The sequence below is a fragment of the Pelophylax lessonae genome (genome assembly GCF_965119305.1).
Source record: "Pelophylax lessonae genome assembly, chromosome: 3".
In the NCBI taxonomy this organism is placed as follows: Eukaryota; Metazoa; Chordata; class Amphibia; order Anura; family Ranidae; genus Pelophylax; species Pelophylax lessonae.
Window position 1 is genome coordinate 267,127,844 of NC_138770.1, and position 17,135 is coordinate 267,144,978.

Below are 17,135 nucleotides of genomic sequence, written 5' to 3' on the forward strand. Positions count from 1 at the left end.
GGAGCAAGTGGGGTTGTGTGTGTTGGTATAGTGGCAGAGAGAGAAGAAGGGAATGCTGGTTTAGTGTTGAAAAGTAAAGAAATGCATTGGAGAGTGGAGTTTAAGCACGGCGGTACAGTGGTGTAGAGTGAGGAACCGCATATGGTTGCAGCAGTGGGGAGTGAAGATGTGCACATCAGTGCATTGACTGAGTGAGGAAGTGTGCGAAAGTGCAGTGATGGGGAGCAAAGCAGTGGACTTGAGGGCAGAGGTGGAGAGTGAAGAATTGTGTGTTGGTACAGTGTCAGAGAGTGAGGTGAAGAGATGACATCAGCAAAATGAAAATTGCTCCAACCCTTGCTATAATAATAATAATAATAAAAAAAAAAAAAACTTCAGCTGCCTATTTCTTTCTCTCCACCCCCTCCCGATATAAGAATCTTCACACTATCACACATATGAGAAACCTAAATAGAAAACATATGTCTGAAAATTATAGATAATAGTGTAAGGCAAGCTTTAAATAAAAGAGGTCTTCTCCCAAAGTCCAGTGTTAGAAATAGCATTGAGCTTTGGCTAAAATTACCCTTCTACTTGATGACTGCTCCTCTCTGACAATCTCGGCATTCCGAGGTAGAGTTGGCATGGACCTCACATCTCCTCTTCTTACAGTCTGTCTTCTTACTGTGTGGCTGTAAATAACAGCCATTAGTCTTGGCCACGGGCAAGAGATTCCAATCACAGAATTAAGCAAATGAGGACATTACCTTCTGGTGGGAATAGGAATGCGGATGAAAGCTTTGTATCGTAGGAGTTCTCGGTGAAGATCCTGAAAATGCTTATATTTCCTCTTGACTTGCCATGTGAATTCTGCATGAGTCAGCTCAATTGTGTAAATGCTCAAAACTGAAGTCTGAAATGAAACCGAAATAAACATTAATAAATGTAATTTTCTGGGATACTTTTTTTACAGGAAATGCAAGTGAAAAAAGGATGGTGAGGAAACTAGAACACAACATTAGCAATAATGATTTTTAGAAATTAAACAGTCTGACAGATTAACTCTGAAATCACATCTATAAAATTCCCAACCTGGAGAAACCAGACTGGCTACAGGCAATGCAGATAGTTAACTGAGACATCTACAGACTTGAGGCCCATAGCAAGTATATGTTCTCATGTCTAAATTATTATATCAAGTGTCAGACACTGCTACTGTAGAGAAGTACAATTCTTATGCTGGCCACACATCTAACTACAAATAAAACAAATGACTTGATCATTATTAATGGTCTTTCTCTAAACAAAATAATTTGATACAAGGGAAAAGACTGAGTTGGTTGTAGTCAGCTAAATTTTCATGAGAAAGCAAACAGAATGCACTGGAAAGTATAGATAACTCAATTTTTATTAAATCAAATGTGAACACAATTGCACACTTGCACAAAATGGTGACTTGATCAGAAAATATCAGCAGGAAAAGCAACTCATATTGGATGTCAGCTCACATCTACAGATGCATAAAAACCTCCAATCTGGCAAGGATGGAGGTAGAAGTAGAGGTGTGTTGCTGGATGGATGCTAAACCAGTCAATGGACAATGCACTAGAGTGTCCCACAACTTGTTCAGGAATACCCTGGCTGCACCCCAAAGAAGGGGCAGGACCCCAAAATATGTCAGTGGAGGTACTCTTTATCTGGGCTGCAATCAGACCCACACAGCACTTTACATTCCTGAGCAACTTCTAGTGCAATTTGCTGTACTGGGATTCTGGTGTGTCTCTGCACCTTTAGCCCTCGTTCCCACTGAACATGGCTTTAAAATCGCGCAACTTCATCTGGACTCACACAATTTCAAAGCCACATTTCAGTCCACCTTCAGGAGTGACTTAAAAGACAACTTGGCAGGTTCATGCACAGAAGAAGTTGCCAAAAGTAGTGCAGAAACTACTTTTGGTAAGGAGTGTGGCGCAGCAAGGTGGCATTGCACCAATTCGGATGCTCTAATTGCTGGCAATAGGCTGCAATTTGACCTGCCAAATCGCGCCGATGTGAACGGGGGCTTAACGGGCTACCTTCAGGTATATCTGCAAGGTAATCATTGCTATTTATGTCCCAAGATGTATTTAAATCTAATCTCAGTGAGTTCACAACACTTCACGCAAGTTCACAGAGGGTCCTTGACCGTGTTGCTTCTACAAATATCTTTGCAAATATACAATATGCAACTACAAATAGAATACAAATAGTCAAAACAGTGCAATTTTTTTTTTTTGCAGACTAGTTGATGGAGTGTTGAGACATTTGACATTTTTTTGTCTTATTTACATCCATTTGTGTCCCAATCTGGCAGATTTTCCAGGACATGACATAAAATGAGAAAAAGGGTTCATCAGGACAAGCGAACATTTCCACTATACCAAAAAAAGTTGTATTTGCTGTTTTGTCCGTCCTTGCTGGAGAGAGGTTCTATCAATTACCATCCTTTTGATAATCTGTTACAAGGGCAGGAAGCAAAATAATCTCTCTTCACTTTGACATACACAGAAATAAAACCTAACCAATTTCCTAATTCTTCCCCAAGCTGTGCCCAAAAATGAAATTTTTTTGGCAGGAGTCAGGTTCTGACTCAGTTATAACGGTATGACCACTGACAGGTGAATAACATTGATTATCTCATTAAAATGGCATATTAATGTGGGTGGGATTTATTAGGCAGTGTGGTTGCCATTAGGAAGTGTGTTGCCTTGCCAATGAAGTTGATGTGTTGAAAGCAGAAGAAAACAGGCAAGTGTAAGGATTTGCGCAACTTTGACAAGGACCAAATAGAAATTGCCTAGACAACTTTCTAGAGCAAGGATAAATAGTTGTAGGATGTTCCTGGTGTGCTGTGATCGGTACCTATCAAAAGTGGTCCAAGCAAGAAAAAGTGGCAAACCAGTGACAGGGTCATGAGTGGCCAAGGCTCATTGACGTACATGGTGAGCAAAGGCTGGCTTGTGCAGTCCCATCCAATAGAAGAGCAACTGTAGCGCAAATTGGTAAAAAGGTAATGCTGGCTCTGATAGAAAGGCGTCAGAACTCACAGTCTGTTTGATATGACGCTGCGTAGCTGCAGACTGGTCAGGGTGCCCATACTGACCCGTGTTTACAGTCAAAAGTGCCTACAATGGGCATGTAAGCATCAGAACTGAACCACAGGGGCATTGGAAGAATGTGGCCTAGTCTGATGAATTCAAGAATGGTTTGAGGAACACAACAAATTTGAGATGTTGACTTGGCCTCCAAATGTTCCAAATCTCAATCCAAATCGAGCATTGAGGGATGTGCTGGAAAAACAACTTACATCCATGGAGGCCTCACCTTGCAACATACAGGATTACTACTAGTATCTACTATAGTAGTATCTACTACTAATGGCTTGGTTCCAGATACCATAGCATACCTCTTCAGAGGTCTAAAAGGTATGGTGTTTCAGTATATGGTAACTTTCCTTCATGTGTTACTTACAGGGTAACAAAGTCTGAATAACAAAGGCTGTGTCATAGGCAGCGAAGCTTCTAAGTAGGACATAGTGGGGGAAACAAGAAAATGAAAAAGATCTGAATTTTCTTATTGGGACAGGAAAGTATTATTAAAAAGATTGGAAAGAAAATGGTTTTTAAAGCTGTGGATTCAATAGTAACACAATCTAAACAGCACATTGGGTATCACATATGCCTTTACATTAGCTCTCATTTCCTACCTTCCACTGACTATAGGAATTGGCCTCCTGCTTTACTGCGTTAGTTCCTCTGACCTTAATGTTTCCTATCCCCAAGAACATATGATGAAAGGACAAAGAAGGTTCTTACTTCCCTAGGTACCACAGAAAGTAAGGCTCTGTTGAGAGTCATAATGCAGTTACAGCAGGCTGGGTCACTAACTATTGATGCACTGTTGTCCTTTCTCCTACTCCCTAACAGATTATTTTGAATCCTGACAATGTGACCCAGACTGTGGCATTCAATTTGTCACTTTTTTGGAAGAAATAAAGTCTGGTGGATCAGAGTTAAGTTAAAATCCCCTTAAGGGGTGAAATAGGTCCAAAAACAGTTGCATCCTATTTTAACCACTTGCCGACTGCCTAACGCCGATCTACGTCGGCAGTCAGCCCCTCACAGGCAAAGTGACGTAGGGCTACGTCACTAGCTTGTGAGGGTCTAGGGAGCGAGCGCGCGCTCCCGCTCCCGCGTGGTCACGGACCCCCCCCGCGCGTGTGACCGGCGGACCCGATGTCCGCCGGTCACTCGGCGATCGGCGGGGGAGAGGGAGAATGTCAGGCAGCCTGTGTAAACAAGCTGCCTGTCATTCTCCTTGCTGTTAGGATACTGATCACTCGGATCTAGTATGTAGATCCGTTGATCAGTGTCCATACAGCTCAAGCCCCAGCCAATCACAGTAGAAAGCACGCCCCTAGGGATACACACAGCCCCTCCCTCCCAAATAAAGTTAACCCCTTCACTACCAGTGTATTTTTACAGTAACAGTGCATATATATAGCACTGATTACTGTAGAAATGTCACTGGTAACCCCAAAAGTGTCAAAAATGTCAGTCAAGGGTCCGATCTGTCCGCCCCAATGTCGCAGTACTGCAAAAAAAAATCGCAGATTGTCGCCATTACACGTTAAAAAAAAAAACAACAAAAATGACAGAAATCTTTCCCTTTGTTAGTAAACGCGATAACTTTTGCGCAAACCAATCAAAATACGCTTTTTGCGATTTTTTTTACCAAACATAGGTAGCATAAAACAAATTGGCCGAAAAAGTAAAAAAATTTTGATTTTTAAATTTTTTTTTTGGGGAATTTCATATAAAAAAAATGTGAAAAATATTGCTATTTTTGCAAAATTGACGCTCTTTTTTTGTTTATAGCGCGTGATCAAAAAATCGCACAGGTGATCAAATACCACCAAAAGAAAGCTCTGTTTGTGGGAAAAAAAGGACGCCAAATTCGTTTAGGTACAGCATCGCACGACCGCGCAATTGTCCGTTAAAGTCACGCAGTGCCGAATCGCAAAATACCCCCTGGTCGGAATGGGGGTAAAATCTTCCGGGGCTTAAGTGGTTAAAGGGTCAGCATATTCTAATAGGATGTATACAGAGCAAAAAGCATATTTGAATAGAGTGTACACAAAGCAAAGAACAATTACTTGAAGTAACAAATGGCAACAGTCATTGAAATTATTAAAGAGCATTCAGAACCAAAGTTGACAGCCATGGATTACTGTGGCATGCTTTATTAAATTTTAATAGTACTCACCTTTGACGTAGAAGAAGCAGCAAAACGCTCTGCCTCTAGAACCTTGACTTTAATAGGACATCCTGGCAAGAATGTTTGGAGATCAGGTTCTTTAAACCCCTTTGTGTTATAGATAGCAGAGAAAGGAATGCTGGCACCTAAAGAGAAAACATAGTTTTTATAAGCAAATCAAAGAACTAATGCTGATAAAACACCACCATCAGGACATCCTTATTGAAACCTGCATACCTGAAGCTAGGAGCATAAAGCTGAAGCAGGGTTTTCCCGCATTAATTAAAACATTTGGAAGTCTTGGACAATTTAATCCCAAACTTGTGGAAAATCGCTACAAAGCAGACCTACAGTATTCACCAGTGAGTGCATTCACCAGGAATCCATAATCTTCACAAATTGGTCTATGCATTATCACCTTTTCCAGTGAGTCAAGTTTTCTCATATGTCCAAAAAAAGACTGCTTCATTTAAGTTATCTGGGCTTCCAGTAAAAAAGGTTGGGCTTGATTTGTTAAACCATTAATATTGTTTTCTTTCCTGATATTTTTAAAGCGGAACTTCACCCAAAACCGGAAGTTCTGCTCTTCTTACTTATCCTCCACTTTTTGGGACTTGTTTTTGGGGGGGAGCGAGTATCTAGCTTTGGCAGGTACCCACTCCCACTTCCTTGCCTAGGTGATCCGAGCAGCTACTCCCTCCCTCTCTGCCTGCAGCCTTCTGGGACACAAGTCCTAAAAAGCTGCGGGACCCACTCGCATGGTGCAGAGCGGCTCACCCATGCGCAGTGTGCAGCTGGCTGTGAAGCCGCAAGGACTCCAGGAAACAGTTAACATGCCAGTGCCGGGACCTGAAGACAGATAAAGAAAACCGTTCAAGTGAGGACATAACTGGACAGGTGAGTGTCTGTTTATTAAAAGTCAACAGCTACAGTTTTTTAATTTTTTTTTTTTTTTTTTAAATGACTGAAAAAGCACCCTAGTTCACATCCTTTACCCTCTTTTCCTTCCTTGCTTCTTCAATGCACTACTGTGTGTTGTGCTGTGACAGGGAAAATGCTGCATTGGTAGGCCATTAAAAATTTGTGGAATGGAGTAGTAAAACATATATTAACAGATATGACACAAAAATACTGCATTAATGGGCTCGTCCTGATACTCACCAAGTAGTTTGACTATTTACAACAAGCTGGAATGCCCATGGACGACAAAGCAGAGGCTAAATAAAAAAAAAAAAAAAAAAACAAACAATCTGACCCAATTCCCCCGATTCACCTTAAAATGTGTGAATCATCCCTGCTGAGCTACTGTATTCTGACAGTGAGCAGACTTCCCTACCGTCACAATATACTGATCAGTGTTGAAGGCTATAGCCTACAGTGCTGATTGAGTGGAGAAAAGAAAAAAAATCAGACAGGGCAGTCGTACAGAAGTCAATCAGTAGATTGACTTCTGTACAACCTCCCTGCCCATACAGGAATCAAAAATTGTCTGGTTCCTGCTGAACAGGCAAAATTTAAAATTCATGTATGGCTGGCTTTAGGTCAGACTCTAGAGTACACTTAGATTGTAATACAGTCATGTAGTGCTTAGGGTTATCAAATGGCTGATATGAACTTATTCACTTGACTCAATTATGTTTTTTGGGCTCAGATGTGATAGAACACTTACGGCTTGCTTTAGAGTCACTAATGATATCAGCATCCACTTCCTCTCCATCAAAGTGGAGCTCGCTGGTGTCCAGATTCTCTATTAAGTTGCTCATGTCTGCAGCAATCTTGTGCAGAGCAGAAGAATCAAGCTGCCTTCTCTGCGGTTTCAGAGACATGATAGCACAGGGGCCTAGTGGGGAAAAAAAAATAGAATGTTAAAAATCAATGGAATGTAGCATGGTTGTGTAGTATCAATGCACCCACATTAAATATAAGTAAAGACAAAACGTTTGGTTTGTTTTAGATAGACTGGAGAGGGATTAGAACACCTATCCAGTCTTTGCCGCCCCCCCCCCCCCCAATTAGAAACATTCACCCTATTTGTTCTGTTTGCTCTTATCGTCGAAATTGAAAGTAATAGAAAAGATCAAAAAAGTTGTCCCAAAAGCAGTAAAAGAAAGGAAAGCTTCCAATGGGGACACAGGGGTTATAACCCTTCCTTATTTTATCCAAAAAGAAGAAAAAAGTTGCCTACTATTCAACTTTAATAACATTGTTAACATTATTCCATATTGAAAGCGTGTTGACAAAGCAAACATTACCGAGAATAAAGTAGAAAAAGTATGGTAATTTTTTATTACAGATCAGTTTGTATCAGCAAATATTAGCAAACAAAAACAAAAAAATAAGGGTCCTTTCACATGGTCCGCATTCCGTTGCGGACCGTGCTCTGCTCAGCGGGGATCGATCCGCCGATCCCCGCTGAGCCTGCGGATGACAGCTCCGTCTCCGCACTGCGTGCGGAGAGGGAGGTGTCAGAGCCCCGCTGCTCTGTATGGGGAATCGGATGAGAGTGGACCGCCTGTCCCATCCGATCCGATCCCCTGGATGGATGGAAAGTAGGGTTTCCATCCGTCCGGATTTCACGGACAGGATTGGATGCGGATGGCAACTTTTAGGCCCCTTTCACACGAGTGATCCGATCAGATCCGCCTGTCAGTTTTTTAGGCGGATCTGATTGGATCCCCTATGCATCCCTATGGGGCAGCGGATGTCAGCGGAGACATGTCCGTGACACCCGCTGCCATCCGCATCCGATCCTGTCCATAAAATCCGGACGGATGGAAACCCTATTTTCCATCCGTCCAGGGGATCGGATGGGAGCGGACAGACGGTCCGCTCTCATCCGATTCCCCCATAAAAATGCATGGGGCTCTGACACCTCCCTCTCCACACACAGAGCAGAGAGGGAGATGTCACCTTCCTGCTCAGTGGGGATCTGTGTTTACGATCCCCTGCTGAGCAGCACGGATCCGCCTACGGAGGCGGACCGTGTGAAAGAGCCCTTAAGCGTATCTCCAGCAAAGTAATTTTTTATTTTTTTTAAATCCCATTACTAGGGACAGAATGAAAGGAAGCACACCAATGGGGACAAAAAGTATATATTTATTGCCAAATGAGTCCTCGTTGAAAGATTTTACTTAAATATGAACACTATCCAAATATAAAGCACTAGAAACTATAAAATGTGTAAAATGTAAAATCTGTCTCATTCAAAAACTGAACACATCAAGCAATTTGTTTTACAGTTGCAGAGTTCGTAAAAAAAAAAAAAATATTCTAGTTTGACACTTTTTGCTTATATTCTTCAGACAAAAAAAAAAAGTGTGATAAGATCAGGGTGTCATTCTTCAGTAAAATGTGAGCACACACATATCAAACATTTCTCCTACTTGAAGTGGAACTATACCCATGAATTTATAGGCTTTTCAAAACAGTGACATTTAAGGCATGTCGTGAAGGATAACTCTCACAGTTGCTGGTGCTCCTAACCCAACTGTTAAGCTATCTATTGGATGGTGTCATAACTGGTCACATGTGCACTACCATTACAACTGCAGATCCAACAGAGGCAAACATGGAATATAAATTGAAAATAAGAATAGGAGGGCGTAGTTCTGCTTTAGGCCCCTTTCACACAGGCGGACCGTTCAGATCCGCCTGTTCGTTTTTTTGTTGGATCTTAACGGACCGTCCCCCCATGCATCTCTATGGGGCATCGGATGTCAGTGGAGACATGTCCGCTGACATCCGATCCGTCAAATCTGGACGGATGGAAACCCTATTTTCCATCCGTCCAGCGGATCGGATCGTATAGGATCGGATGAGAACGGACCGACGGTCCGTTCCCATCCGATTCCCCCATAGAGATCTATGGGGCTGTGACAGCTGTGTCTCCGCACACAGCGCGGAGAACAGCTGTCATTCTGCTCAGCGGGGGATCGGCGGCTCGATCCCCTGCTGAGAAAAGCGGAGTCCATTTGACGGACACACTGTGTGAAAGGAGCCTAAACCAAAATGTCACTATTGATTTAACACCCAGAGAGCAGTACTACGATATTTTAATCAAACATTATCCATTTAGCATGTTTTCAAAATAAAGTACAGTTAAAAAACAAAAAAACTTTCAAACGTAACTAGGAACTCAATAGTAAGCCTTGCCAACATGTGATTTATTTATAAACTACCAACAGATTGTGCAGTAACGATAAAAAACAGAATTCTATAGAGAAACTGTTCCCATGTTTAAGCTGTTATTTTAGAGGTATGGTTAGAGGCAGGCCCAGGGTATTGATTCACTACCTACACTTGATTGATGGCTGGTTCATGCAGTTCAGTGTGCTTTTATTTTGCATCAAAAACACAAGGACAGTTTTGTTTTTTTTTGTTTTTATATTTATAATTTAATTTTACTCTCCAGAAAAGCACATTGTACAACAGATGGTTGTCTTCATACAAGAGGAATACATAACAGGCATATATCACAGTATAAGACCAAAGGCGGCCTGGTTCACAGCAGAAATAGAGCTCTAAAGTCATTTTTAAAAAGCTATATGCCCCAGTCCATTGCAAAGCTACATAACAATAGAGGCCCCCATGAAATTTCATTCCTATACCCACACACCAAGGGCAAACTGAGACAACTCATGGGGCCCCCGGGTAATAGGCGATCCTGGGGCCCCTAGGTTTAAAAAAGGTAGACATCTTTATGATGCAACAATAATGCAGCAGGTCAGTGCGGAGGGGTACCAAGCTCGGCAACATGCAGAGTGGCAGGAGACTTAAAGCTGGCAAACCAATACAAGCACCAGGAACCTCTCATGGGCAGTGCCACCCTAAGAGCATCATGGGCCCTTGGAAAAGTTATGCACTTGGGGTTTCTACTAGGATGATGGTGACCTGTGGTGCTAGCACACAGTGGGTGTAGCTAAATAATGATACACATTGGGCATGTGTTTTTAGTTTGATTAGAAATTATAGTCTAATAGATTTTTTTTTTTTTTTTTACAAATTGTATTTTATTTTTTCTTTATTATTTTCAATTAATTTTAATTTAATAATGTTTTACATTTTTTTTTCATAACTAAAGCTGTTGGGGGGGATCTTTGGTGAAATATCAGGGGTCTAGAAAGACCCCTGAAGTCTCACTTTTGAGACAGAGAAAGGGACTGAGGACACATTCCCCAGTCTCCTCCTTTGTCACCTCAACTGCACTGCAGATGAATTAACAGGAGACAGAGCCCTTGTCCATTCATCAACTGAAGCATAATAAACACAGTTTACTAGGCTTCAGTTATGAATGGACACAGTGAGTGGTCAGTATGGATCACTTACTGTGTTAATTTAGAAAAGGGAGGTGCCAATATCTGAACTATGACATCAATATTTAAAGGCTACATTCATCATGAAGGAAAAAATAATAAAATGTACATATTTTTGCAGGAAATAAAATGTGAATTTATTATTTTTACCCTATTCCTAAAGGAACAATGGGAGCACTTTGGAGGAGGATATAAGGGGGCACTCTGGAGGTACTAACTTAGTACCTCCAGTAACCTCTTTACATCCTTCAGAGTACCCCTTATGTCCTGCCCCTCCATAGTCCCCCATTTCAAATACCTGCCCTGGCCGCAACTTGCGAGTGCCTGTTGGTTAATCACCTTAGGAACAAAAATCCTCGTTGGTGACTCTGAACTGCGCATGAGCAGTCTGGAGCCAGCAGATTACTTGGAGCTCGGCCTCTACTTGTGTGGTGGGGCATGTGAAAAAAAGCCAGATCCTGCTGCTGCCCAATCTGAGGCTAAGCCCAGCAGTTCTTTAATCGTCTGGCTCCAGACTGCGCATGTTCATTTCAGAGTCACCAGCAAGTATTTTTGTTTTCTAAAGTGTTTTACCGCCAGTTCCTTGTGAAGGAGGTAACAAGTAGGTTTTTTTTGTTTTCCAAGGGAGAGGAGTTTACTTGCTGCTCGCTTCCCCTTTGTCTTGCCTGGTAAAGCTCGGGAGAAAATCACAGGTGCAGCAGTGTGCATAAAGAAGGGCCAGAAATTGTGATGACAGACCAGGCTACTGTTAAGCAAGACAGGTGCTCTTAATGTGCCCCCTCTCCTATTGTGGTGTTTAATGGAGTTTGGGAAGATTCCAACTAGGGCTGCAACGAACGATTAATTTGTGTGTCGACTAATCTATCGATTATTTACATTTTTTCTTTTTTTGCTTAATCTAGTGTTCTTTCTTTAATTAGTTAAATAATCCTTTGAATAACTTTACAAAAAATTATACGTACAACTTCTAATATAATATTTCAACTTTTATTAAAGTTTTTCCAAAAAATACTTCAATGTGGTTGAAGTTAAAGTGGCAAAAATAAAATGTAAACAACACTTTAACAGGCAGGAATAATGCCATTATTCAAAACCTAAAGCATTCAGAATGCCATATAAATTATAAAGCACTGCTCAACAACACTGTGTGTGCAAAAAAACAAGAGAGACACAAAGTGAAAAACACTTTAGGGCATCAGGCATGAAAAATGCCATATCTGACTAACACTTTAACTTCTTTAACTACTTGCCTTAAACCCCCTTCCCATCCAGACCAATTTTTAGCTTTCAGTGCTCTCACACTTTGACTGAAAATTGCGCGGTCATGCTACACTGTACCCATATGAAATTTTTATCATTTTTTTCACACAAATAGAGCTTTCTTTTGGTGGAATGTAATCACCTCTGGGTTTTTTATTTTTTACAAAAAAAAAAGACAAAATTTTGAAAAGAAAAAAAAGTTTTTTCTTATTTTCTTCAAGTAAATTTTGAAAATAAATTTTTCTCCTTCACTGATGTGCGCTGATGAGGCGGCACTGATGGGCACTGATGAGGAGGTACTAATATGCCGCACTGATAGGCGGCACTGATAGGCGGCACTGATGAGCACTGATAGGCGGCACTGATGAGCACTGATAGGCGGCACTGATGAGCACTGATAGGCGGCACTGCTGGGCACTGAGAGGTGGCACTGCTGGGCACTGACAGGCGGCACTGACGGGCACTGATAGGCGGCACTGATGGGCACTGGCGGAAGGCACTGATGGACACTGACGGGTGGCACTGATGGGTAGCACCATCAGTGCCCACACTCAGTGCCCATAGTGCTGCCAGTCAGTGCTCATCAGTGCCTAGATGAGCAGGCACTGATGGGCACTGACTGACAGCACTATGGGCACTGATTGTGGGCATTGATGGGGGGCACTGATGGCGGGCACTGTGTATATGTTTGTTTTACCTCTAGTAATCAGGGCACTGGTGATCGGTGCCCTGATTACATTTTGTCCCCGGCGCTGTGCAGCTCTCCTCCTTCCTCACACTGCAGGCTCCGTGTGAGGAAGGCGCGCTGGCGATGAGAGATGATCTCATATGTTTACATATGAGATCATCTCTCATTGGACGGTCCGATCACGTGGTGAATGGCCGCTGTGATTGGCCATTCACCACGATCTGTGATCGACACAGATTTTCGCCGATGCGCGCTCGCGGGAGCGCGCGGGGAGACTGTTTCTGGGAGGCCGTTTTTAAAAAACGGCCTCCCGAAAATTCAAGTCCGGATGGGAGGTGGTTAAACTATAAGTCAGCTCTCTGCCTTCAGGTAATCTTTTGCTGTATTGGCCATTATTTTTGGCCATTACTTTTGCACAGTGTTGAGCAGTGCTTTTGTTGGACTAGTTGGCTCCTTTAAAACTTGGTTGCTTTTTAGGTATGTTTTACATATACAGTGTTATTGTTGACCAGTATTTTTTTTGGTGTGTTACTTGTAAATGTAAAACATACCTAAAAACTAACATAGTTTTAAAGGAGCCAAGTCCAACAAAAAGCAAGCACCGCTCAACACTGTGCAAATTATAATGGCCAATACTGAGGAATGATTACCTGAAGGCAGCCAACAGCCGTCTTGTAGTTTAAAGAAGTCCAACATTATACAACCCAAGAGTGCAACAGGTACAGGTTGGGGGCCTGTATCTATAATATAGCATTGCAATGGAGGAAGGTTAGCATATCGACATGCCCTGCAGTTAGGCTTGCTCTTTTTTTAGTCACAATGTTGCCAGCAACTGAGAAAAGCCTTTCAGATGGGGTTGATGTTCAGGCACAGACAAGTAACTCTTTGCCAGCATGGCCAAGATGGGAAACCTCCCTTCATTTTCCTTACACCATTTCAGTGGATTTTCTTCCTTTGGAATGGCCTGCTCACTAAAGTACATGTGTATCTCATTCCTCACAACTTCACTGTGAATTTCTGGATCTTGGATGTGACCAGTGTCATCCTCACAATTACTGTGGTGTTCATCTGAATCTGAACCGAGCAAAGAGTCCAACATAGACACTTGCCTCTTTTCTGAAAGTTTCATGTCTGGACTCATTGCACTGGCTGACTGAACCTGTTCCTCACATTGACGTTGATGTGTTTGCTCTTCCTCATATCTTCTTTTCTCTTCAAGAGCAAGAGCTTGGACCTTGAGGTGAACTTTTAAACTATCCTCTGCTGCCAGGAATTTTAGTTTGCGGAATCTGGGGTCCAGGGCTGCTGCAATAAGACATATATTTTCTCCACCGTCATCTCTGAATTTAATTTTCCGCTCCCATCTTGAGGTCATCTCCTGTGCAGCAACATTTTGGAAAGCCTTGACTGCCACTGTCTCACAAATTGTGCTCTGTATGGATTTCTGGAGGCCTTTTACCAAAGGAGGTCGAGCGGAACCAGTCACATAGGACTCTCCACTCAAGAAAACCGTAGCACACTCAAAAGGCTTCAAGACTTTGTTCCACTTCCTCAAGTAAGCTCCACTGATCAGGTTTTAAATCCAGGAAGCGCTTCCCTCGTGGTGTGACATCAGGATTGGAAAGAGTTGCAGTCACAGGCCACCTCTGTTCAAGCAGGCGACTGATCATGTGTAAAGTACTGTTCCATCTTACGGATACATCATTTATTAGTGCATGATCAGGGGTACCCATTGAAACTTTTTTTAAAATGTTCCACAAGGCACTTCGCACTGATCTGGGGATCCCTCAGGGCATGGTTGACAACTAACTGCAATGTATGACCAGCACACCTGAGAGAAGAAATGCCAGGATGCTTTTCTTCCAACATTTGCAGCATTATCATGGACAACTGCAATTACATTGGCCATGGATATCTCAAACTTCTCAGCTGCTTTTTCCACCCAGTTAGCAATGTTTTCAGCTGTGTGGCGATCTTCAAGTGGCATAGTGGTCAGATTGTAGGATGTAAGCTTCCAGTCTTCATTAATGAAGTGGCATGTGACACCCAAGTATGGCTCTGTGGCAATACTGGTCCATGCGTCTGTGGTGAGAGCTATTTTGGATTTGACATCTTTGATTGACGCTTTCAATCTTTCGAAATTCTCCTCATATTTTCACTCCATCAGCTTAGTGAAATGGGACCTGGAGGGAAGTGTGTATCCTGGGTAAAATGTGCTGATCATCTCACGAAATCCTTGACCGTCTACAATGGAAAGAGGTCTCATATCTTTTACAATCATGTTGAGTATGCTATTGGTAAGTGTAATGGCCACTTGGGGTGTGCAAGCAGTGACATCCTTTTTATGAAAGAAAAAATCTTGTACACAGCTTTGCCTCTTCCTGAGAAAAACAACAATAATATAATAATTAATAATAATTAATAACATAACATTACCAATTTACACATCTATGAATGCTCAGCCTCAACGCTAACAATATTAATTGTATTTTTTCTAGTAGAAGTTTGAGATATCCATGGCCAATGTTGTAATTAATAATGCTGCAGTCAAAATATGTTGTTGCTCTCTGCGTATTTTGGTGGTCATGGTCAGATCATTGCACTTGTCATGTCAATCATGCCCTGAGGGATGCCACAGATCAGCAAGACAGACACTGAGGGCTGCAAATGCAAAGTGCCTTGTAGTCCATTTAAAAGAAAATTGAGCTGGCCCGGCCTGAGCAATCATCAGCTAGCATTAATTATATTGTTGAAATTAGTAGTACTAGTACTTACAAAGATGGCTGGTCCTTTGTGGTCAGTGCGCCAGGATGCTTTCTTCTGAGGTGCTCGTGCATAGCAGTTGTGCTGCCGTGGTACGCCATTTCATTTTTGCAAAGGGAACAAAGGACCATTTTATTTGGCCTCTGTTGAAAGTATTCCCATACCCTTGACGATCGTGATCGTGCTCTCGCTGCCTTTTGTGGTACTGGAACTGTGCTCAGTGTGCTGCTGGAACTGCTGCTTGAACTTTCTCCCCCAGGAGTCGCCATTACCACTGCTAATTTCCGCTATTAACAAGCAACTCACGCGAGATGCGTGTGACGTCACGTGCTGACGCGTCGACGCCTTTCACGCACGTCAACGATTTTTTGTAGTCGACGTAGTCGTGGCAGCCCTAATTCCAACCACCAGGCATGCAGAGAATGCAGCATATGGAGATATTGTATGAATGCTGACAAGGAGTGGATGCAGTGACAGTGCTTAACCTCCATTATCAATCCCAAGCAGAGGAGGGGAGAGAGCGCGGGAAGGATCAGAGAGGCAACGGCAACTGTGCTGCAGGTGCAGTGCTAGAATAGACAGTGTGGCAAGCTGATTCAGTGCGAGAGCTGAATGTACTCACAGCTTTTCTACCTGTTATGCCCAAAGGAGGGAGAGCAGAGACAGCAGTGTGGAGCTGCCCAGTAAACCTGCAGATTGGGCCAGAACATGTTAAGAGGCAGCAGAGCTTCCATATCATGCATTCGCTCGGGATCCTGGGCATCACAGTCACGGGCCCACTACTGACCACGGGCCCTTAGGGAGTGCCCAAGTGCCTAAATTGTCAGTCCACCCCTACCGCACACCAAGTTTGTGGCCTGGGAAACTAGTGCTGAAGCCAAGAGTGCAGTCAACAAAAGGTAGAACATGTTGCATTTTTTCTGTATGGAACACACCTAGAAAGCAGCAAAATGCAATTTCAATTGAGATGATGGAAAAAAAAGGAGGGGGGAAAAAACTCACTGGAACGCACAAAAAATGTACCAGAACGCATCATTGCTTCTACACAGTCCTGTCCCAAGCTTTGGGAGACGGAGCTGTCATTTGGACCTGAAGCTATAGTAAACAAAGGGGTAATCCGGTGAAGTCACAGGGTGATCATGCCCCTTTCTCTACTTCATTGGCGGGACCAAATGACCGCTCCTTCGCCTGATGCTTGGGACCGCACCCTGCGGAAGCAGGGCATTATACAGAATACATGGACATACTGCACAACGACAACAGCTCCTTCTTCTGGTACTTGGGACCAGACCATTCAGAAGCCAGGCATTATAGAGAGTAAGTGGACATATATGCACAACAATGACAGCTCCTTCTCCCGGTACTTGGGCCCGGACCATTAGGAAGTCAGGCATTATGCAGTCAGTGGGCATATATATTCAAAACTCAACCACAAAGCACAGACTTGCATACATATATTATACACACTCTGCATTTGCAGCCGGCAAGTGTACATGCCATTTAGAGCTGACAAATTTTTAGTCCGGCATTTTTTTCAGGTCTGTTTACATTCTGCTGTCAGCAGGAATTCCCCACTGACAGCAGAGAAGAGTCACTGGTCTCCAGATGGAAGAAATTAAAAAGATGTAAAAAATGGATGAAGAACTGATGTAAAAGCTGATGAAAACTCAATGTGTTTTTTTCTTCTTTGAAAAAACATGACTGAACTGATGAAGCAGGCGTACCTACCGCCCATGTGAAAGGGGCCTTAGTGACTTAAAAACGGATTTAAACTCAATACAATGGCTGTGGCCTAAACTATTCCAAAATCCTTTACTTTATTATTTAGGTATGTTCTT

The 17,135-nt window shown here is 42.6% G+C and overlaps 1 protein-coding gene across 6 annotated transcripts in view; it reads right to left on the reverse strand.

Moving 5' to 3' along the window:
* PLD1 (phospholipase D1) overlaps positions 1–17,135 on the reverse strand; it is a 316,806-nt gene that overhangs the window by 134,187 nt on the left and 165,484 nt on the right. For all 6 annotated transcript variants that reach the window (XM_082249865.1, XM_082249866.1, XM_082249868.1 and 3 more), the window contains 4 exons: positions 6,944–7,114; positions 5,284–5,420; positions 747–892; positions 566–671 (listed from right to left, as the gene is read on the reverse strand). In XM_082249865.1, the coding sequence (XP_082105991.1) occupies positions 566–671; positions 747–892; positions 5,284–5,420; positions 6,944–7,100 (546 nt within the window). In that variant the 5' untranslated portion in view covers positions 7,101–7,114. The remainder of the gene's footprint in view (positions 1–565; positions 672–746; positions 893–5,283; positions 5,421–6,943; positions 7,115–17,135) is intronic.